Source organism: Trachemys scripta, chromosome 4, assembly GCF_013100865.1.
Source record: "Trachemys scripta elegans isolate TJP31775 chromosome 4, CAS_Tse_1.0, whole genome shotgun sequence".
Classification (NCBI taxonomy): Eukaryota; Metazoa; Chordata; order Testudines; family Emydidae; genus Trachemys; species Trachemys scripta.
Window position 1 is genome coordinate 17,997,681 of NC_048301.1, and position 23,480 is coordinate 18,021,160.

Genomic DNA, 23,480 nt, shown 5'->3' on the forward strand with positions numbered 1-23,480 from the left:
AAAACTTTACTTATGAAGTTACATTAATAAAGTGAACAATTAAAAACAATTTCATTCATTAGTTCTACACCAGCCCAGAGCCCCCTCTGACACCCTGAACCCCTCATTTCCAACACCACTCACAGCCCTCAATCCCGTACCCCAACCCTGAGCTCCTCCCACACCCAAAATCCCTCATCCCCAGCACCGTTGGGTCACAGGCATCACCAATTTTCTTCAACTGGGTCCCCAGAAAAAAAACTTTGAAAACCACTGCCCTAAACCACCAACTGCTAGAAGCTGAGTCTGGACAACAGGGGAAGGATCAGTCAATAATTGCCCTGCTCTGTTCCTTCCCTCTGAAGCACCTGGCAGCGGCCACGGCCAGAAGAACTGCTAGCTAGACCATTGTCTGACCCATTAGGACTGTTTGTATGTTCCCTTGCGGTTCCGGCCATAGGTGCTGCTGTGTAACACAAGGGCCAGGCAAGGCAAGGCGCGCTAGGTTTCATGCTGAGAGTGGAGGAGCCCCCAGCAAGGGGGAAAGCACTAAGCCGAGGGGACACAGTGTCCAGCTATGATGTGCAGGATGAGCCCAGTGCAGCAAAAGGGCAGGTGCCCTGGTGAAGTGGGGGCTCCGCTGCCACCACCTCCTGGTGGGCACGTGGCGGGAGGGGGGGATTACAGGGCTGCTCTCAGCCAGGCCCCGCTTCTGCTGGCATTGGAGTCAATGGCCAGGAGCCCAGGCAAGTCAATGAGGCAGACCAGGCGCAGGCCCGCCTAGCCCATTGGCAGCTATTTGAACACTAGACTCCACCCCGTCCTTTCCCTCAGCCAGTTACAGCTAAGGGGCGAGTCCGGGCTCCATGGTAACCCCTCAGCCAGTCGCATATTAAGGGACCGGGGGGGGGGGGGTTGAGCACTATGGTAACCCACCACCCAATGGAGGGCTGGATCCCATGTGGGCGGTGCTACACACTCAGGAGACAGCCAATGACGGCCAGCGGTTGGCTGTGGGCAGGGCTTCGTGGTGGACGCATTCCCCAATGGCAGGCCTGGTAGGGGGGGCGGGCGGCCGTTTCTTTGTGGGCTTTGACAATAAAATGGCGGGTGGGGGGAAGGCGGGGCTGGCTAGTGTGCTTGGTCCCGCCCCCTCTCTCAGGCGCGGAGCGGTCGGTGAGGCGGGAGCCGGGCTCGGGTCGGGGAGGAGCGGGAGGCGACGAGGCGGTGAGTAGGCTCGGGCTGAGCGCTGTGCGGCCCCGGGATTAGCCGCCACCGGGGTTTGTCGCTGCCCCGCGGGCAGAGAAATGAGGCGCCGGGTCTGGACGCGGGTAGGCGGGGAAGAGCCCGGGGTGGAGAGCGGATTCAAAATGGCGGCGGATCCCCCTCCCCGGGGTCCCAGGGCAGAGAGGGGCGACGAGCAGCAGCTGCCGCCGCCCAGGGTCTCCTCGGAGCGGGGTAGGTCGCTTTGCGGCGGGGGAGGCGCCCCCCGAGTACTCCGCAGCCTCCGCTCACTGCTTCCCTTTCGCCACCCAATCTCACCGCCCCCCTCGCGCCTACTGCCCCGCACACTGGCCGCGACCCACCGTCACCCTGGCCAGCAGCTCCCCACACGCCCCCTGCCCCCCAGTTCTTCATCCCCGCCGCAGCGCTTTGCTCCTCCCCCACCTCCTTACTCCAGGGCGGTGTTTTCCCCCCTCACGCTCACATCCTCTGCCAGCACCAGCACATACCGTCTCTGTACTTCTGGGAGAGTGACTCCTGCCACCCCGTGCGGGCTGCACTTTTAGGGGAGTGGGCCACTGCCTTGCCACGGTGGGAGGACACCTTTGTAACCCCGGGGGGAATGAAACCCCCCTCCCCACCCCACACACAGACAGCCATATGCACCTCTGCACTTTTCCTGCCCTGTCAGCACCACATGCACCTTTTTACTCTTTCCACTACATCCTCTGTATGTTAGGGGGAAGACTAGACTATCCTTTTGTCCCAGCCTCTCATTACCATTATGTACATCCCTGTTCTCCCACATCAGTCACACACAACTCTATATTGCTAGGGGGTGGGTGACCTGGTACTGTCCCCACTGGGGTCCTACGGGTTGCCTTTTCCCGCAACCACACGCTCTACTTGGGTAGTGTCTCAGAAATGGTGTCTGTGCAGTCATTTCTAATTTAGCAAAATCTGGACCTAAATTCTATGGTAAGGTCACTGTTTCTACAGCAAACTGGAAGCTCTGCGCCAGAGTCAAGTAAATTTAAAGCCTAATTATTTTCATGATTTCAACACATTAATACTATTCCTTGAACTACTTCTTTTTATATTCAATCCAATATATTTTATGCTATTCTTCAAATTTTCAGATGTCCGTATGCTGCAGATTTTTGTTTTGACACATCTGTATAGTAGGAGCTGTCGAAGATTAACCGCAAAATCGAGGGACTCTTGCAGCTTTTGGCACACAGGAAAACAGAACAGTTTGGGCTTTTGGCACTCATATAGTAGAGTGCTAGGGAAAGGATGTAACTTTTCTTCCCCTTTTTAGACAAGGTTAAAGTTTACTTGAAATTGTTGGGGGCGGGGTACTTGAACTTCTAGCTTCCAAACAGACAGCAGTCTTGACTTCATTTGTCACTTGGTCCAACAGCTGTGGACCAAGCACACTTATTGAATTGTTCTGATATAGTGATCAGCAGAGAAACAAGTGTTTACAATTAAATTTATTAGCCCTGGTCTACACTACACAGTTAGGTAGACATAAGGCAGCTTATGTTGACCTAACTATGTCCATATGCACACTACAGCTTTGCTCCCACTGATGTAAGTGTACTACCACACTGAATATAACTCCCACTCCACGAAAGGCATAGGGCTTGTGTCGGTGTAGTTAGGATGACCTATAGACACTGCATTACCTATATCAGCCGTTGGCTGTCAGTGTCCACTCCGAACTGGGCTGCCACCCAAGCTCCTGGTTTGGGCTGCTTCCTGGGCTTCTGCCCTGTTCTTCTCCTCTCCCCTCCCCCTGCTCCCGGCAGGAAGCTTGGCTGCACCGAGGCTCCTGGCTCAGAGCCTGGCTGCCCTCACCTGGAATCTTGGTTCCCTGTTGGGAGCATAGCAGCCAACTGGACTTCAAGCTCAGGTCTCCCTGCCAGAGATCAGAACCCCCAGGTGATTCTTTTTCCTCTCCTCTTCTCTCTCCCCCGCCCGAGCTGGGGAGTGGCAAAGCAAGAAGCCCTGGGGCATCTGGCTCTCAGCCCCCCACACTGCCCCTCTTCAGTTAGTGGAAGCACTCCAGGTGAGGAGACACACCACCGTTAGAAGGCGTGTGGTAGTATAAATTGACTTAACTTAGGTTGATTTAAGATTGTAATGTAGATATGTCCTTAGTTTTTAGAGTTAACACCCTTTTGCGATGAAAGGCCAGTTCATAACTACTATGGGTTCTGTGCAGGTGCAGGAAAAACAGCAAGATGTGTATATTTTATATTTATTTGCAAGCTTTTAAAAAAAAAAAAAAATCAGAAGGGCTAAAAACTGTTTTTTAAATTAAATTTTAGATTCTGGGGCACAATTGTGTGTCAGTGGGTGGAATCTGCAGTAGGCTTTGCTACCATATAACTATGAAAAATAGGACTCAAGAAGAGGATGCAAAGAGAACCTATTTGTTCTCATGAGCAAAAATCACATGCAACAGGTCATGTGTATCATTTTCTAGTGTTGGGTGCCTGTTCTTTTCCCAGTGTGTGATACTGAAGTTCCAGTTTGACTGGGCTGAAACCATCTCTATATAGTATCACTTTGTCCTTTAGTTTCTGGACCTGATAATGAATCCTCCCTTCTGTCCTTTTATGGAAAGCTCATGTTCTCTTCAGCAGGCATTCCCATTTCATTCAGTTTTGGCAGGTGATCGTGACTCTTCTGAAGTAAGGCTTTATTTTCTAGAATGCTCAAATATCCATATAGTAATAGAAAACACTCCTATCTTGGTTACTTATTCTCAAATCTGCAGCATCTTTTAATGTTGCTTGATCTTTACTAGAATGTCTTGATTTTGTTTCAAGAGGGTTCAGTCAGATTCAGGATGCAGATGGTTACCATGTAGTCCAGATGCATTCGGTGACAGATTGTCCTTAGGGTGTACAACTGGTAAAAAGTAGCATTATTGGGGAAAATGCCTCTTCCCCCCCCCCCTACCCCCTTCCTATTTAACTGAGCTGGGGTCACTGAATTCTTATTTATGACAGATGTTTCTAGAAGAAAATGTTGGTTATTTTTGTACTTTATCCTTGAAGCTTTCAGAATTTCAAATGGATTAGCTATTTTTTCCTGATCCAGTAACTCTAGTGCAGACAACATTCATAGTCAATATGTTAAGAGGTCTATCAAACTTTATTTAGCTCCAAATTTGTTTTGAAAGTCTAATTGCTTTTATGAACAAAACACACTTCTCCTACACTATATGCTAGCAAATCTATCCCCTTGCAAGGCAAATTTTAGTCACAACGGTCTCATGGCTGCTGCTATAGGAAAACTCCCCTCCTTATTTCACAGCTTACCACTTACATGAAGATTATATAAAGCAAATGTAGGATGGGAGAAGAGTGACAAAATCAGTAATATAGTATACCCTAATTATTCAAGTAGCATGAGGCACGCAGCTTTTATGTGGATAATTGGGAGCTCAGCTAATAGAGAGGGGAGGAGACATGCAGAGGCCAGCTCTTTGCAGTCCTGGCTGAGGGTTTCTGCTCTGCCCCGTTTGCTCCCATGAGAAGTGGGGCTGCAGAGGGCTCCCTGCGCTGCCACAACCAGTGACACCCAATCTTTGCAGGTTTGGGACAGCAGAAATCCCTGGCCAACTCTTTGCTCTGTCCTGCCAAAAATGCAACCTTCTGTGCGCCTGTAGGGATCAAGTGTCACTGGCCCCGTGATGGTGCAGGGAGTCGTGAAGCTCTGCTGTCACAACCCTGCACTCACTTCTGTAACAGCAAGGCTGCAAAGGGCTCCCTGTGCTGCCGCAGGACCATTCAGCAGCAGGATGGCCTTCCCACTGCTTGGGGCTTGTCGTCCTTTTCTTCCTGGAGGTCCGGGTGGGGGGGGGGGTTATTAACCAAACCTCTGCCTTATCTAAATTCCTTCCTTATCCCCTGGATACAGTGGGGACAAGGAAGGGATTTGGATAATATGGAAGTTTGGATAGTAGGGTTTCTGGTAAATGGAAGTATACTGTGTGTTTTTCCTTTTGTTTTACAGAGATTTGTCTTTTCTCCCCTCTTATGTAATTTTTATGTATATTTCAATACCCCAAGTAACCGCTAAATATTTAGTTTACTATTTCAGTGGCTAAGAAAGAGAGGAGAAGAAAGGAAGAATGGTCCAATGGTTAGGGCATTAGCCTAGGACTTAGGAGACCCTGGGTTTAAGTCCTTAACCTTCACACAGATTTTCTGTGTGACTTTGGGCAAATCACTCAGCCTCTCTGCTCAAAATCTGTACAATGGGGATAATAGCACTGCCCTGCCTTACAGGTGTGTTATGAGGCTCAGTTCATTAAAGTTTGTGAGGTGCTCAGATAATCAAGTAATGGAGACTATATAAAGTACCTGAAATAGCAACAAGGGATGAAGTTTTGCTGTGTGACTCCTGTAATTGACTGACTTCCTGTCTCCTGTTGCCTGGTAGGTGAAGCTATAACACTTGCTGTATGGAATCTTGTTCTATAGCATGGGAGAAGAGGAAGGACTCCACCAAACACAGTTACTGGTATGTAACTTCTTAAGTGAAACTTTTAAACCAGCTATGTTTTGTGCAGTCTCAGAAATTGGGCAACAAGATTCTATATTTATGATGTGGGTTATCAATTTGAAAGTGAATGAATGCAATAGAAACAGTGGGACTTTCTGGCAAAATCTGAATTTTTTTTTTATCTTGAAGGATTTCATTTAGTTTCATCTCCGCTTGGTGCTGTTCCTATATTTGAATTCCCCCACAAAAAGCAGTAAGGTATTATTTGCTCCACATTCCTTTCCATTCAGTGAGTTTACTTTTCAAATATCAAATGTTTGAAAAACAGTTTATATTCAGAAGGATCATATATATCCCTTACAATAACATTACAGTTAAAGTAAAAAACAACGTAGCAAACCAGAAAATGCAGCATTAAGGTGACATTAACCACACAAGCTTGGGGTGAGTAGCCCCAATATGCACTGCTTTCCAGAATTTTCCAGTATCCCACAAGCAAGGGATACTTACCCCAAGAGTGTGTCCGACCAAATGGACACTTGATTTCTGAGAACCACAATTTTAGCAGGGTAAGTATCTTTATTGTGTGTGGAATTTTAAAGTGAGGTGCCCACAGAACCATAGTATCAGCAGTGTAATATATTAATGATCTGAAAGAGGGGTGAACACTCGGGTGATCTACTTTTTTAGAGGGATAGCTGTGTTAGTCTGGATCTGTAAAAAGTATCAAAGTGGGTATTCACCCACGAAAGCTTATGCTCTAATATGTCTTGTTAGTCTATAAGGTGCCACGGGACTCTTTGATACTTTTTTAGTGAGCATTGTATTGTAAGGAATTTTAGAAGCCCTTTAACCTGCCATTCTGTTCCCTAGTTTAAAGTCAATGTAGACAAATGCAGTCTAACATCTTGGAAGGAACAATTTACCTTGTCATATGTTGGATTTTGGGTTAACTAACCACACAGGAAAAAGACATGGAGGAGAGCTCATAGAAAAAACATCTGCTTGGTGCACAGTAGCAGTCAGAAACCTAAAATGAGAGATTAGAGTGTGTTGAGGGAAGTAGAGAAAAATACTGAAAGTCATGGGGGAAGCTAGTACATTTTCATCTTGAATAACTTGTTTAGGTTTGGTTACCCCCTCCAAAAAAAAAAACCTGGGTCAGACCAATGGTTCATCTAGCTCAGTATCCTGTCTCTGACTGTGGCCAATGCCAGATGTTTCAGAGGTATGAAAATAGGTTAATTTTGAGTGATCCATCCAGTCACAAAGTCTCAGTTTCTGGCAGTCATGTATAGAATAGTAAACTGTGTAGTGAACATCATGTGTGCACTTTGAATCAGGGGGCACCCATTGAAATTCAAGGCCAATTTAATTTTTTTCTTTTTTTAAACACCTAACAAATTACCTTGTGGCACTCACTACTCTAAGATATGGTCAATATCAGTAAAATTCAGAGAACATTTGTATGCTTATCAGACCAGTATCTGCAGTTAGACTAGATAGTTAACACACACACATTTCAGAAGATAGATCAATCACTGACTGGCTGCCTGTAGTTTGAAACAGGCTTTCCCGTGTAGGTATGTTGCTGTAAAATTGTCCATTGTGTTTTACACATCCCTCTGAAGCATCTTGTACCAGATACATCATTGCTAGCGTCTGGTATGATCATTCTTATGTCTTCAAGTGATTTTAATTCTTTCTGAAATGAAAGATTCTAAAGTGTTTGGGTTTTTTTGCAGTAGTTTCATTTCTGCAGTGTCTAAGTTATTAGGCCCCTGGATTGTGCTAAAGAGTCTCATTTTTTCTCAACAGGACACAATGTTTGTGCGAGGATTGAAGAGAAAATGTTTTGATGGTGAAGAAGATATTGAAGGAACTCTGGCTGGTTTTAAGGCTATTCCTTCATATAATCTTCAGCGACAGTCACTTTTAGATATGTCTTTGGTCAAACTTCAATTATGCCACATGCTCGTTGAACCTAATCTTTGTCGTTCGGTACTTATAGCCAATACGGTGCGGCAAATCCAAGAGGAAATGACCCAGGATGGGACTTGGCAGATGATAAATACTCAGAGTGCAGGACAGACTTCTCTAGATCGTCTAGTTTCAACAGATATCCTTTGCCGTTCATCCAAGGAACAAGCTGAAGGAAAACTTGTTCCAGTTTATAGTACCTTCGCTAAAGACTGTGAGGGTACCCAGTCACAAGATAATTCGGAAATTATGTCAACAGTTACATCACCACAAGTTCCAAGAAACCTGCAAAGTAACATGTGGGAAATGGAGAACCCACAAGAAAATAGAGGAAACTTTCAAAAATCATTAGATCAAATATTTGAGACGTTAGAGAATAAAAGTCCTAATACAGTTGAAGATCTGTTTTCAGAAGTTGACAATTCTTACTATGACCTAGATACAGTATTAACAGGAATGATGAGCAACACAAAAATGGGACACTGTGATCTCGAAACATTTCCTTCTCAGACATCTGCAAATTCTAACTCTAACTGTAAATCTGATCTTAATGAGCTTGATCATATTGTGGAGATCCTTGTTGAATCTTGAAACTGTTAAATGTGCAGAAGACAAAGATCCTTCAAGGAAACAGAGGACTTGTGGAAACAATTTTTAAGATAGTTTATTCTATCAAAACTGCACATGTATTTTATAAAAAAATATAAAGCACTTCATATTGCAAAACGTTAATTTGTGAAGTTAACATGCAATTTGTAGTGTCACTCAGTTTTGTCCATTTAACTGTAAATACATACTGTAAATGGTGTTAAGTTAGGGTTCAAGGCTTTCAGAATTGGGCTTTTTTGCAAACTTTTCTAGCCTTTGAAGGGGGTGTATGTTCAGTGAGAGGGTTTTTGTTTTTTTTTTTTCCCCCCCCCCCCCCCCCCCCACTAAAAGAGGCAGCAGTTATAGAGAGAGATCCTGATTCTGGATCAACACTTCATTCCTACCACCACTTAATTCCTTCCCTATCCACTTCCTCTGTTCTGCCTGCAGTTACCGCAGGGCTCTTGAGGAGCAATATGCAATAGTTCCCATTACCCTAGTTTTTGTCTGTTTTTGCTAAAATTTTCTGTTTAAATATAGTTTTAAAGTGTTTATCAATGTTTAGATTTTTTCCAGCTATTTTCCTAAAGTATATTTTTTACTATAAATGTCCTGTCAGCTGCTAATTTAGTATCTTTTAATCATAAATATTTGCAGTTGATGTATTTTTGAAAGATTTTCAAGAAGGGATTTGTTTTTTACCATGAGCTACCTTATGTAGTTCAGTAAAGTGTGTAAATGTAAATATACATTTTATACGTTACATTAAAATGTAAGCGCTGTTTTCATGATTCTGTTTTATAGAGTAGTACTTTACTAAACTAAATTGTACAATTTATGCTTTTTATACAACTTGAGCATCATTAGAGGAAAAGCTCTGATACAGCTAGATGCAATTACAGTTCAAGTCACACTTTTGTTAATTTCAGACCTAAATTATATAGGGTTTTATTTATGTGTATTTATATGTAAATGTCATCAAGTGAATTGTTTATCATTGAAGTCTACCATCAAATAGTTGTTTATATGAGAACTGTCTTGCGCTAATTACTACAAAAAGTATTACTAGAGGCCTTTAAATCTCTAATGATTTAAATCTTCCAATGTCTTGTCTAAATTAGTATGTCCCACTCTTACCTAGACTTTCTTATCAACCTATTTTTGATTAACAGAAGTTAATATAATGTGGGTTAGTATTTGCTTTCATTAAGGACTTACACATTCGTTTTAGAGTGTGTGTAATTCATCTTGTCCCTAAGGGCACTTTTGGGGAGAGGGGGGGTGGGCATGGATCAAATGTGATATACATTTTCGCTATAAAATGAGCAATATTTACCTTGGTAAACTGGTGCTGGAAAAAAATCAAAGTACATGATAGGAAAGGGAGGGAAAAGAGATGTTGCTGGAACCTTTTGGTATTGACTGTATGGGGAGAAGAGATTGCAAATAGTTCAGTTGTTTTCACTGGTGTATCAAGGGACCGAGTACAACATGGAAAAATAAACATTTTTTGCATTTAGCAGACTTTTGTCTTCCCACAGGTGATCTGACCTATTTAATGTCTGTCTCATGATTCTCAAATCTCTAACTAGAGATTTTAAGTACATTCCAGTTCCTCACTTCCATGAAACTTATTTCTAAATATAAATACTCCTGTTTCTAGTGTGTAGCTGAATGCGTCTTTAACTTAGAATTTTAATCGTTTAAGTGCTTTTGAAAATGGCTAGTTGAAAAGGCAGCATTGTATAGCTAAGTTTTCCCACTGCAGTAGATGGATGCATATTTTTAACTCAAGTTTGTCAGATCATACCATTTGTATGTGAGCTTTCAGTGAACTTGAAAATGTTTTTTTGTATTAAACTTGGACATGAGGTGATCTTTATTTGCTTAGTAGTAAAACATTGCTTTCATAATTCCAAACGGACAGTGAGTTTGTATTAAAGAACTATCTGGATGAAGCACTGCATGAAAACTTGCAAGTTAAATTGGTATGACTTAGCTGGATTGAAAATGTACTATAGAGGGTTTGAATATTTAAGAATTTTTAGATTAGAAAATATTTGCATCAACACACAAATTAGAAGGTGACACAGCCAGTAATCCTTATTAAACTGGATATAAGTGCTGTAACCTTTCTCTTTATTGTAGTCAAATAATTGTTTATAAATAAAACCTAGGTTTTATGTTGCAATTGGTGTGACCACAGCATGGATGGTGATGACTCCTTCCTAAATCTAATGATGCCCATGGAAATTTGCTTAAGATGTCTGTTTCCTGGATGGATCCAAAGAGTGAGTGAGTTAGGGTTAAACATCTGAGGCATCTTCCCCAGATGCTCAAAAGGCATACAGAGGAGCGTTAGTGTAGTTGTGTACCTAGAGTTTGAAAATCTACCCCAAGATTGCTTTGATGTTTAAACATTCTTAATTGACTTCTGTCTTCGGCAGGTGGAAGTTGCTGATGTCTTTCCTTTAAAGGGCTAGCTTTTTCAAGAGTGCTTATGTTAAATTACGGATGCAGGGAAGACACAAATATGTTCAGTATTTGGTACAATGACTGAGCTAGGATGTGTCTACAGTTGTGTATGGGCCTTGTCAAATATGTAAGTGCACAAATTTATATTAAATGCAGCATAGCTGTACTAAGCATCTTGATAAGCATGTTCTATGAACTGCAAGAATGTTTTTTCTATTATGCAATTATGCCTAGCTGTTAATTTAATGTGCAGAGAGTCTTTCCAGCTAAGCCAAGTATCTGCTTTGGCTAATGTATGCATTTATGGAATTGGCCTTTCAAAAGATACATGCATCTTATTTCACTTGACTCCTAAAATTAACTTTAAAATGTTGGTTTTGAATATGTAATGTTGCATGTCTGTTACCCTAAACCGAGGCCCAGATTTTTAAAGGTATTTTGGTATTGCTGCACCTTGGATTTAGGCTCCTAAGTGCCTGAATCCCTTTTTAAAATGAAATTTAGACTCCTAAATCAGTTAAGCATAGCAATGCTGAGCACAGTAATGCCTAAATGCCTTTAAAAATCTAGTCCTGAGTACTTAACAGAAACTTAAAAAGAATAAATGCTTATGAAGAGATTTGCTAAATTACTTTTGGTCACGTCTTGAAGCTCCATTTCTGGATTGTCCCAGAAGTTTCCAGCCAACATTAATATGAGATTGTTTCATTAGTATTCTGTCTGCTGCTGAGACTAGTCCAGTTTCCCATGCCTCCATACTCTAACTTGTTTCACCGTTTCTGTTGTAAATCTGTTAACTGTTTATTCTCTAGTCCATTTAGTCACTTACTTATGTGCTAGTACCAAGATAATTGGTTTTGTAGTACATTTGCAAATGATACATGTGAGATACATTGATGGTATTTTCATCATCTGGACAAATAACAAATGGCCTCAGATTTTCACCACACCTTCAACAACCACCACCTGTCCATTAAACTCTCTGGAACATTTCCCCACTAGCATCAACTTCCCAGACACCACAATTGGCTTCAGCAATGGAACACTTCAGGCAACTAAGAAACCTACAGATCAGCACACCTACCTTTATAGATCCAGTAACCTTCACAAATGCACCAAGAAATGTTATCTCCAGCCAGGCCCTATGCTCTGAGGAGACAGTCTGGGATATACACTTACACTCAAAACTGCCTTCACCAAACAAGGATACTCCACCAGAGAAGTAGCTTGCATCATGGAACAGGCCATCCAAATACTTCAAGAGAACCTGCTTCAATACAGAAATAAAACCCCCTCTGACTAAAAATATAGTTGCCACCTCACACTGGAATCCATATGGGGTATCATCAAACTACCATCCATACTTGAAAGAAATCTCTCCTCTTCTGGCCTTCACACAACCCCCCAACCTTTCCAAGCTCCCCACAGACCAAGACCCACCAACTCAAAGCAGCACCTGACCTTGCCAGAAAAACAGATGCAAAACCTGCAGACATATCTCCACTACAATAATGGTCAACACTCCCCACAATGCACCTTTCAAGTTCCATGGGTCTTACATATACCTATCACAGGTGGTGTACCTTATCTAATGCAATAAATACTCCATTAACTATGTATGTGAAACCAGACCATCACTATGCTCTCAAATGAACTCAGGAAAAAGACACACACTATCTCACCTATGGGTGAACACTTTTCACAAAGCCATCATTCTATATCTGACCTGTCAGTTCTTATCCTCAAGGGAAACCTGCACAATACTTTCAAAAGATGATGAGCCAGGGAACTAAGTTCATAACTTTGGTAGACATAAAAATCATGGTCTTAATAAAGACATTGGATTTATATCTTATTACACTAACCCCACCCTCATAGTTAGAGGAGGAAAAAAGGGGGTGTTAATGGGCTACTTCACACTGAATTGTCTCTTAGAATAGTTTTGCTAAACTATTTGTTGGATCTTGTAGTCAGCTATGACACACTGAATACCTTTCCCAGAAGAAGAGCACTGTATAAGCTCAAAAGTGTCTCTTTAGCTATGTCTACACTGACGCACCTTTCAGCAACACAGCTGTGCCACTACAGCTATGCTGCTAAAAGGCACACAGTGTAGCCGCTGTTTGTCAACAGGAGAGAGCTCTCCTGCTAATGAAGCGCTGTTCACACTGGTGCTTTTCATCAGCAAAACTCGTCGTTCAGGGGAGGGTTCACACCCCTGAACGACAAAAGTTTTGCTGAAGGAAGTCCAGTGTAGGAAAAGCCTCACCAACAAAAGTTGGTTGAATAAGATATTCTCACTCACCTTCTCTAACATCCTGGGACCAAAATGGCTAGAACAACACTGTCATCAGGAGTGTCTGAGTACTAGCATGTATGACTGTGATAGGCTCTACTTTGCACAGAAATAGAACAGAGTTGGCTATCAACATTTCTGGCATTATGTTGAGATTTTATTCAAGCTCTACAAGCTAAGAAAGCAGCTTCTTTAGATCATTTAAAGTTTCTGTAAGATTCACTGGTACCTCTGGCAGACTTGTTTCTTTTGATGCATCCTATTACTAGGGTGACCAGATGTCCTGATTTTATAAGGACAGTCCTGATATTTGGGGCTTTTTCTTATATAGGCTTCTATTTTTCTCTCTCTCCTCATTTTTCACACTTGCTATTTGGTCACCCTGCCTATGACTGTTACATTACAATTTGTAGAGGAAAGATCATCTTAGCCATGATGCCCACTAAATCTGCTCTTCCTTTTCAGATAAGCTTAAATTTCTAACCCTGTCTATGGTTTTGTCCCCCTACCTCTGTGTCATTTAGGAATCCCAGAATATTTGGAGCTCTTGTAATTTCAGGCATTCGGCAACGGCAAAAGCATAAGAATCCAGACAGATGAGACGAACAACAACTTATATCAAGAAGAGGGAAATTGGGAGGCAAGGAAAGAACTGAGTGTTGCTGGTCTGGGCTGAAAAGCACCTTTTCAGATACCTCAGATGCAGTGACAGCATAACTCGGCTGTGGTTTTCATCCTTCAGCAGGCAAGTTAGTATTTCATGTGGTAGTCTCCAAATTCAATGGGAATTGTCTCTTTTTTTCAAGCCAGTCTGTGTACTGTTCCAAAGCCACAAGTGTCTGGAATGGTTTAGCAAATGTAGGTCAAGGTCAACTTTGCTGTAACATGTTCTCCATGTTACAAACTATTCTCAAAATTTACACTAGTACTACAGGCTTAGGTTTTTTTCAGGCCACAGTTGAAACACCACGTCTCATATTAATTTGGTTTAACTGATTTTAATTTTGAAAGTAGACAATTCCTCTATATTCCCCGATAACTAAATGTACTGGGTGACAAATACACTTGGTCTCTGAATATCAGTAGATCTTTTGTTTCAACCTAGGTGTAAGGCACAAATAAACATGTTTTTAAAAGCAGCCCTGTTTACACTAGAAACATAACTATCTGTCCAAAATTTAGACAAAAAATGTACTGGCCTGTGTACAAAAACTACTCTTTATCATGATTGAGCATAATAGGTATATCTCCATATTTTTATTATCTCATAGAGCTGGAAGGGACCCTGAAAGGTCATCGAGTCTAGCCCCCTGCCTTCACAAGTACTGATTTTTGCCCCGATCCCTAAGTGGCCCCCTAAAGGATTGAACTCACAATCCTGGGTTTAGCAGGCCAGTGCTCAAACCACTGAACTATCCCTCCCCAAAGAAGTAGCTTTTCACCCCAAGTTGGACTTAAATCCACAATCTCTGGTTTAGGAGGCCAGTGCTTTATCTATTAGGCAGTGAGCAACGAGCACAGCGAGCGATTTCACCAGGACATTGCAACAATGGAGAAACGCTATTGGGGCACATGGAGCCCATCAATGCTTGCAGACTATTGCTGGACAGTGAGAAGAGATGCTCCATGGTGGCTCCATAGCTCAGTGGTTAGAGCACTGGTCTTGTAAACCAGGGGTCACGAGTTCAATCCTCGCTGGGGCCTCCGCTTGCTTTACTATTGCTGCTAGCTAATGGAGTTACCCCTTTATCTCAAGTGATAGAGGCAAATGCTTTGGGGGGAGGGATAGCTCAGTGATTTGAGCATTGGCCTGCTAAACCCAGGGTTGTAAGTTCAATCCTTGAGGGGGCCACTTGGGAATCTGGGGCAAAATCAGTACTTGGTCCTGCTAGTGAAGGCAGGGGGCTGGACTTGATGACCTTTCAAGGTCCCTTCCAGTTCTAGGAGATGGGATATCTCCATTATTTATTTTTTTTAATGAATACAAGAGACAAGCCAAGAAGCGCCAAGTAGACACTGAACAGGACTAAACTATGTACATAATAGTTTTTGCCTTTTGTTTCATAATAAATTTTATTTATATAACCCTTTTGCTGATTTTTAAAGTGTTACATAAACAGGACAGGTGAAATATTATCATGTAAAGCAACCATAAACACATGAAAAGACCTAGGTTCACCATTTATGATTAAAACTCTACTATCTACACAATATACATAGACATAAAATGTAAAAACTTAAATATCTTAGAAACAGTAGCCAATCAGTTGTTTTACTTGTCATATTTGAATTCAGCACATCAAAATACATAATAAATAGCACATTTTATCTCTGAAGCAGATGACTTCTCAAAAACTGTAGACCAGTGTTATCAGTGATTTCACCTGTAGTGGTCACTTAACAAAACAAAAGACTATCGATGGAGCTTAATCAGCTCTGTCTTTAAACAGTGGAGAGGGGCAAGTCAAATAGTACTTGTGACTCAGGCCTTGGCTACACGCGGGGCAGCAGCTGTGAAGCGCGAGTGTAGTCGCGCCGCCAGCACTGTGAGAGCTCTCGCAGTGCTGTAGGTACTCCACCTCTCCGAGGGGAGTAGCATGCAGCACTGCGAGTGAGCATGCAGCACTGGAGGCTCTGATTACACTGGCGCTTTACAGCGCTGCGCTCGAGGGGGGGTGTTTTCACACCCCTGAGAGCAGCAAGTTGCAGCACTGCACAGTGCCAGTGTAGCCAAGGCCTCAGGCAGACCATCAAGCAAAACACCTGTCCCCACCCTCTCTCTTGATGCCCTCAATCAGCACAGGCTAAGTATAGTTCTACAGTAGAACTTCTACTGCCCTTTACTCTTACAATAAGAATAACATTTCATTCTCCCCCCTGCATTGAAGTGATTTGTAACCCAACCCCAACCAAAATCTATCACTTGGGCAATGCAGCTCTGTTTACTGGATACCTAGGTAGATTAGATGTGAACGTAAATACAATCTGGTCCTGAAGCCTTTCTCCTGAGACCCAGCTCAGGGAGAGCTCATCTAGACTTTGCTTACAAATCATAATCTGAAATTATTAGGTTGGCCAAAACACCACCGAAATGAATGCACTGACATTGTCATAAAAACAACAGCTGTACAAGGAAGCTAATCTATGTTCATACTTTTCAAATCTAGTATACTTTTCAGATACACGTATTTTATCATACACTGTATATGCTTTTAAAGTGTGTATTAATATTTCAATTCAGATTTCCAAACAATCAGTAAAGTGGCAACACTGCATGTAATTATTTCACAAAAGTGTGGGGGGCTGTTGGGGAAATTCGGGGGGGGGGGTGCAGGGAAATCTACGTATAGAGCTGTAAGGCCACTTGTCAAGAAAAATCAACTTTAAATGTGAGCTCAGAAATGTGAGATTTTACAAAACTTATACAATTTCCCAATAAATGCAGTGAATGTTGGTGATCTGTCCTCAGATATGTGAGAGCTATATATACAGCTGTTTACTCATTTTTAAGGCTGTTAAACAAAGTTTGGACCCCACTTCTTTTTTATATACCTGATTATCTTCAATGCTTTTTTTGTCATAGTTATATAAATATTTGCCCCAGGTCAGAAACAAACTCTGAAATCTGCCTTTCACACTAGCCTCTACCCGAGTGGCAGTTTTAGCAGTCGTATTATAAATTACATTCCTCAGAGCTTTGCTTTGTGATAATGTATCCATTAGGCAGTATTGTGTTAATGGTTTTTCATAGATCTTTGTCAGAGCATGCATAGATTTGCCTCAACCTTTGGGGAAACATCAGAACTCATTTACTCTAGAGAAGACATATCCTTAGGTAAAAAACTTTCCACCCTGTAAACCAGTCAGTTATATTAGACTACTTACCCTATGTATCTCAAATTACAGGCCTACCTTCATTGTTCTTGTTGAGGTATTGGCTGATAGCAGACACTAAGTAATAACTTATTTGAAGTGATACCCTACCCCTCTTAAGGATTATGAGTAAAACTGCCTACAGTGTCCACACTGAGAGACTACCTAGAAGACTGGCTTGTTTTTGGCCAGCTAACTTTTACAGTGGTTTAACATTTGGCAAGTTATTCAATGAGGGGGAAAAAGCTATATGAATGCAGAGTTAAGATTGCTTGGTGGTAGGTCGTCCCCTTTCAGAATGCTGAATTGAGCAAAACTCAAACTTGAAAACCAGGAAATATACAGTTATGATTACCCATGTAACCTTAACTCTTCCATCTTTCAGTAATGACATAACATACCTTTACAATGCAGTCGCTGAAATATACAATCTCTTCACCTCCTTTACAACCCCTTCACTCTCAACAATAGTAATCCATCAAATGCTATTAAAGGACAAAAAGGCGGGGGAAAAGAACTTTGCCCGCGCCACCTTCCCTCTTGTTCCCTTGAAGCTGCACTAGCCAATGGGAAATACTTGCATACACTCCGGGTACAGTCAATGTATTAAGTTATCCTGAACTAAGTGGTGGAGGCAGTAATTGGGCCGGTTTGGTAAAGGTGTGTTTGGGATATGGGGACATGCAGATTACTTTGAGATGTAACATAAGCCGGCGCCAGCTTGGGGCAAGTGCCACGTGGGCAGCCACGGACCCTTTACTGCCCTGGTTGGTGACATGGGCTGGGGGGCTGCTGTCAGGCCCCACAACCCAGGGAGGTGGAGGAGCCCAGGCTTGCCATCGGGGCCTCGGGGGAAGTTGAGGGTCTCGGTGGGGCCACAGAGGGGGCAGGGACTCATATCCACCCTCCCCTCCCCCCCACACTTTTAGGAAGAATCCATCACCCTAGTCTAAGCATTCATTATCTGCAGGCACACTCCAGTGTGGACAGTGACTGGCAGAGGCAATAGCTCAGCTAGATAGAGGTGTATTTGTGAGATCTCTGGATTACTTTGAGGTGCGTGACAGAGCTGTAATTGTGATAGAAGGAGATCTGTGTTTTCCAGCAACGTGTGTGAGAAAACAGAAGCGTTGCATGTGTGCCTTCGGGATGCAGTCTGCATCTTTTCTATGCAGAATTGCATAGGTTACGTCAGTAGCAAGGCATAGGTTTTTATTACAAAGGATACTGTTAGCAGTGAGGTGCAATATGAAAGGATTCTAATTAGGGCTGTCGATTTAATCACAGTTAACTCGCACGATTAACTCAAAAAAATTACCTGCAATTGAAAAAAATACAGTAGGAAGATATATACACACAGAGGGAGAACATGTATTTTCCACTGCATGCATCCGATGAAGTGGGTTTTAGTCCACGAAAGCTTATGCCCAAATAAATGTTAGTCTCTAAGGTGCCACAAGTCCTCCTCGTTCTTTTTGCTGATACAGACTAACACGGCTACCACTCTGAATCTTAGAGCTAGTTTCTTCTCTTTATGTCCACTCCTGGGTGGTAGGGGGAAGCTTATGGATGGGAAATGCAGCTACTTCCCCTCAAAGCTGCCACCAGTCCCTCTGCATAAACTCAATGCAGCAGATGGACTGTGGGGGAGGGGGAGTCACTGAACAGCCATTCAAAGTGGCATGTGCCTCTCCAATACTGCCCAAGTAGTGTGTCAAAAAAGATTCATTAATGCTGCTTGCAGCAGCATTTGCTCCCCTTCTGTGCTCTGTGACCCCCAGCAGCGAGGTCAGAGCACAGCTGTGGCCCAGGAGGAGCCAGAGGCAGCATGTTGAGGGGAGGGAGGAAGCTGAAAGGAACCTGGAGGGACAGTTCTTCTGCCTCTAGCAAGGGATTTTACCTGGTTTGGTCATGGTTTGCTGTGCCTCTTTGGCCTCTGCCCTTCTTTCAAGCCACAGCCCCGGCCCCTCACCTCACTGTTGCCCATCCAGAGATGTAGCAGGGGTAACAATCTGCTGGAACAGAGGGTCCTGCAAACTGTCTATTTTTCAGAGAAATCCCAATTTGCTTACAAACTTATCAATTTAAAAAGTTTAATTTTTTTTTTAAGATTTCTTTAGCCTTGTGTTTTGGATCTGAATCAGTTCCCTGGGCTTATATCTTAAATGTGAGCAGTGTTGCTTAGCTGTAATTTGTAAGGTAAAGTCATAGTATTGTTTAAAAGAACTCCAAATCGATTTTTCAAAACTGCACATGCAAGTATTTCTATTTGCTTTGCACAAACGTTTGTGCCAATATACCTTGATTACGCAAATGTTCATGGAAAACAAATATAAAAGACGTGTGAGCATGTTGAAAGAAAAGTCATTTAAAAAAATCAAGCGAATGTGAACCACTTTTGCAATATTTGCCCAACTCTGGCTTCATCCCAGAAGAATGTGGGTGTCTTACTCCCCTTGCACTTACAGAAAAAGGAAGACTGTTAATGGCTGTTTACTGACACCCTTGCTATTCATTAAATCAGTGATCATGCTTAGTGAGGGCTTGCTGCCCCTAATTCTGTTCTTTTCCAATTTGGGAAGAGATGGTGTTGTTGGGGAGGGAGTATCAATCCAAGGCTGTGTTTTAGGTAAGGTCAGAAGTTGCCATGTGGTGCAGTAGTTGTAACACTAACACCAGTAAAGAAATTTTGGTACAGCAGTTGAGGAGCTTTGGGTGGTGTTCAGGCAGAATATCACTGCAGCCTTTGTACTTTTGCCCATTAGCCGGTACAAATAAAGTCCTAATTGGCTACCAACTACTTACAATATGAATAGGGCTGTCAATTCATCACACTTAACTCATGCGATTAACTAAAAAAAGTTAATTGCGATTAAAAAAAATCACGATTAATTGCACTTATAGAATAGTGCAATAGAATACCAATTGAAATTTATTAAATATTTTTGGATGTTTTCTACATTTTCAATATTGATTTCAATTACAACACAGAATACAAAGTGCACAGTGCTCACTTAATATTTCTATTTTATTACAAATATATGCACTGTAAAAATGATAAACAAAAGAATAGTATTTTTCAATTCACCTCAGACAAGTACTGAAGTGCAGTCTCTTTATCATGAAAGTGTAACTTACAAATCCAGAATTTTTTTTTGTTACATAACTGCACTCAAAAACAAAACAGTGTAAAACTTTAGAGCCTACAAGTCCATTCAGTCCTACTTCTTATTCTAACAATTGCAAAGACAAACAAGTTTGTTTAAATTGATGGGAGATACTGCTGCCTGCTTCGTATTTACGTTACCTGAAATTGAGAACAGGCGTTTGCATGGCACTTTTGTAGTCGGCGGGGCAAGGTATTTACATGCCAGATACTAGATAATGTTTACACCTCTCTTACTGAACATTTGTATGCCCCTTCCATGCTTCAGCCACCATTCCAGAGAACATGCTTCCATGCTGATGATGCTCATTAAAACAAAAATGCTTCAATTAAATTTGTGACTTTACTCCTTGTGGGGAGAATTGTATGTCTCCTGCTCTGTTTTACCCACATTCTGCACATATTTCATGTTATAGCAGTCTCGGATGATGACCCCGCACATGTTCGTTTTAATAACACTTTCACTGCAGATTTAACAAAATGCAAAGAAGGTACTGAAGTGAGATTTCTAAAAATAGCTACAGTACTCGACCCAAGGTTTAAGAATCTGAAATGCCGTCCAAAATCTGAGAGGGACGAGGTGTGGAGCATGCTTTTAGAAGTCTTAAAAGAGTAACACTGATGCAGAAACTACAGAACCCAAACCACCAAAAAAGAAAATCAACCTTCTGCTGGTGGCATCTGACTCAGATGATGAAAATGAACATGCATCAGTCCGCATTGTTTTGGATCGTTATCAAGCAGAACCCATCATCAGCAGGGATGCATGTCTTCTGGAATGGTGGTTGAAGAATGTAGGGACATATGAATCTTTAGCACATCCATCAGATAAATATCTTGCAGTGCCAGCTACAACAGTGCCATGTGAACGTCTGTTCTCACTTTCAGGTGACATTGTAAACAAGAAGCAGGCAGCACTATCTCCTGTAACCAACCTTGTTTGTCTGAGTGATTGGCTGACCGAGAAGTAGGACTGAGTGACTTGTAGGCTCTAAAATTTTATATTTTTATTTTTGAATGCAGGTTTTTTTGTACATAATTCAACATTTGTAAGTTCAACTTTCATGATAAAAAGATTGCACTACAGTACTTGCATGAGGTGAATTGAAAAATACAATTGTTTTTTACAGTGCAAATATTTGTAATAAAAAATATAAAATGAGCACTGTACTCTTTGTATTCTGTGTTGTAATTGAAATTAATATATTGGAAAATGTAGTAAACATCCAAAAATATTTAAAATAAATGGTATTCTGTTGTTTGTGTGATTAATCGTGATTAATTTTTTAAATCATGCAATTAATCACGATTTAATTGTTTGACTGCCCTAAATATGAATAATAACTTTTCAAACATACAGTATCTTCTTGCAAGCCCTGTAGTTGTCATGGTCTACCCTAGGTTTGTAGCAGCAATTTGCCTTTAACAAGGGAGAGTGAGTATTCATAAAATTGTGGAGCGCTTTTTGGAGGCAAACGGCTTTTTTATTGTGACAGATATGCAGCACCAAAAGTAAGTGGAAGGAATATCCATTAAACTAGCTCTTATACAGCTATATTAATGTGGTGCTATCTATTACATGTTAAAAAGGTGTTTGGTCCTGAAAGACACTGAGGAGCTGTAGGTCTAAGCTGCACCTGAGATCTATGAAAAGAAGGGCCTTTGCATTTCTTTTACCAGCGAGGGGTCCAAAAGCNCGTGGGGGGTGGGAGGGTGGCTGGCTGGCTGCGGGGAGGACCTCTAGGAGGGGACACCTGGCTGGCGATCTTCAGTCCGGGCGGGGATGAAGCGCTCAGATCAGCTCTAATTAGTCTGGCTGAAATCTCTGGAAAACGGGGCAGGAGGCAGGGGAGGAGAGGAACTCTTCACAGTTCAGGAAGCCCAAGGTTATCTTTGGTTTTATTGCTGCTGGGGGCGGCACAGGCAGCCGTTTTCAGGAAGTACCCAACTTGTCTAGTCTCTTTTCACGAAGGCCAGATGGTGGCAGGCTCCCCTGGGCTTTATTATAAATGGTGCATTTGCAATAGTAGCTGTAGGGATGGCGTCAGGGAAGAGAATCTTTCTAGGTCCCTGCCTGTGTGTGCGCTCTTATCGTTTGCAATTATTTAGCTTTTAATCATACTGCCTTTTGGAAAAATGCTAATTGCAGCCGCTACATAACTGCTTTGTACCTTTATCGTATGTCTCTTCGTGTCTATTTTATAAGTTCCCAAGTTTGCCTCAATTTCCAGCAAATGACTCATACTTACCTATTATCCTAGTCTCTCATATGCATATTGCAAATTTGCTGCACTAACAAACATGATTAATAATTTCTGCTCAAGATAGGACTGCAATTTATTGAGAGAGGCTGCAGCAATTTAGAATTGAGGTGCCTTTACAGAGCTATATGGGAAGCTTGCATGGTGGCTTTTTCTTTTATATCTGATTCAGCCAAGTATGTTAGATCTCTCAGTTCTGTGGGCACTAAATTAAGTTCAGTTTAGTTGGAATAATGTAAAAAAATAGATACTACAGTGTTTTTAAGTTAAAAGTGGATCACAAACAAATTGGTACTGAAAGAATTAACATAGAATTGGAGGGGGACAGAAGGAAGAGGAATATATTTTTATAGTCTATAAAACTGGTAACTATTTACAGAATAAGCAATTAGGTTCCCAGCTTATGCTAAAAATGAATGCTTTCTGGTATATAGGCCACTTGCATTTGATAGTCTTTTGTTTTTGTACTGTCACTCATTGCATACCAGTGTGAAATTAACTAAAAATGGTAAACTGGTGGCTTGGAGCATGAAAATGAGCTATAGTTAAGGAAAAGATCCTCTTTCCAAATAATGACAGGTTTCAGAGTAGCAGCCGTGTTAGTCTGTATCTGCAGAAAGAATAGGAGTACTTGTTAGTCTCTAAGGTGCCACAAGTACTCCTGTTCTTTCCAAATAGCTAATCCTCTACATAGTTCTTTAAGGTCTATATGTAAAAAAATTTGAAGGATGTTGCATATTTTTCACTTTTGTTAAAAACCACTTTTGCATTATGAAATCTTTTTATTAATCTCAAGTTTGAAACTAAAATCCTTTCTTACGTGAGTGTGCACACTGACTTGTCTGTTCCAGAGCTCTTATAAAGACTATATTCCCCATGAGCTTCACAAATAGATTTTTTTTTTAAAGCACATTAACTTTTTGGCCATGTTAGTGCTTTTTTTTTTAAACAAAAAGTCATGCTTTTTAATGTTCAACTCAGTGTTAAAAACCTATTTTAATTTCTTGTCAAGAATGGTGCAGACCTTCAAGAAGCCAATTTCTGTGAGGAGTAGGGAGTTGTATCTGAATAGTTGTCTTATTGTTGAGTTAAATTGGCAGTCTCATTTCAAACC

The 23,480-nt window shown here is 41.7% G+C and overlaps 1 protein-coding gene and 1 non-coding gene across 5 annotated transcripts; both read left to right on the forward strand.

Moving 5' to 3' along the window:
• The first annotated feature begins 1,111 nt into the window (after positions 1-1,111).
• Positions 1,112-10,175, forward strand: CDCA4 (cell division cycle associated 4). Of its 4 annotated transcripts, none has more exons than XM_034769024.1 (3): positions 1,112-1,206; positions 5,665-5,745; positions 7,546-10,175. In XM_034769024.1, exons 2-3 carry the CDS (start codon positions 5,707-5,709, stop codon positions 8,296-8,298), a joined length of 792 nt encoding a protein of 263 aa, XP_034624915.1. In that variant the 5' UTR covers positions 1,112-1,206; positions 5,665-5,706; the 3' UTR covers positions 8,299-10,175. The 4 variants fall into 4 exon arrangements, with proteins under 4 accessions (XP_034624915.1, XP_034624917.1, XP_034624916.1 ...); XM_034769026.1 differs by lacking the exon at positions 1,112-1,206 and adding an exon at positions 1,332-1,437; XM_034769025.1 differs by lacking the exon at positions 1,112-1,206 and adding an exon at positions 1,456-3,150.
• A 4,522-nt stretch (positions 10,176-14,697) lies between these two features.
• Positions 14,698-14,770, forward strand: TRNAT-UGU. The gene has a single exon. It is a non-coding gene; the product is annotated as a tRNA-Thr (tRNA).
• Positions 14,771-23,480: the final 8,710 nt, after the last annotated feature.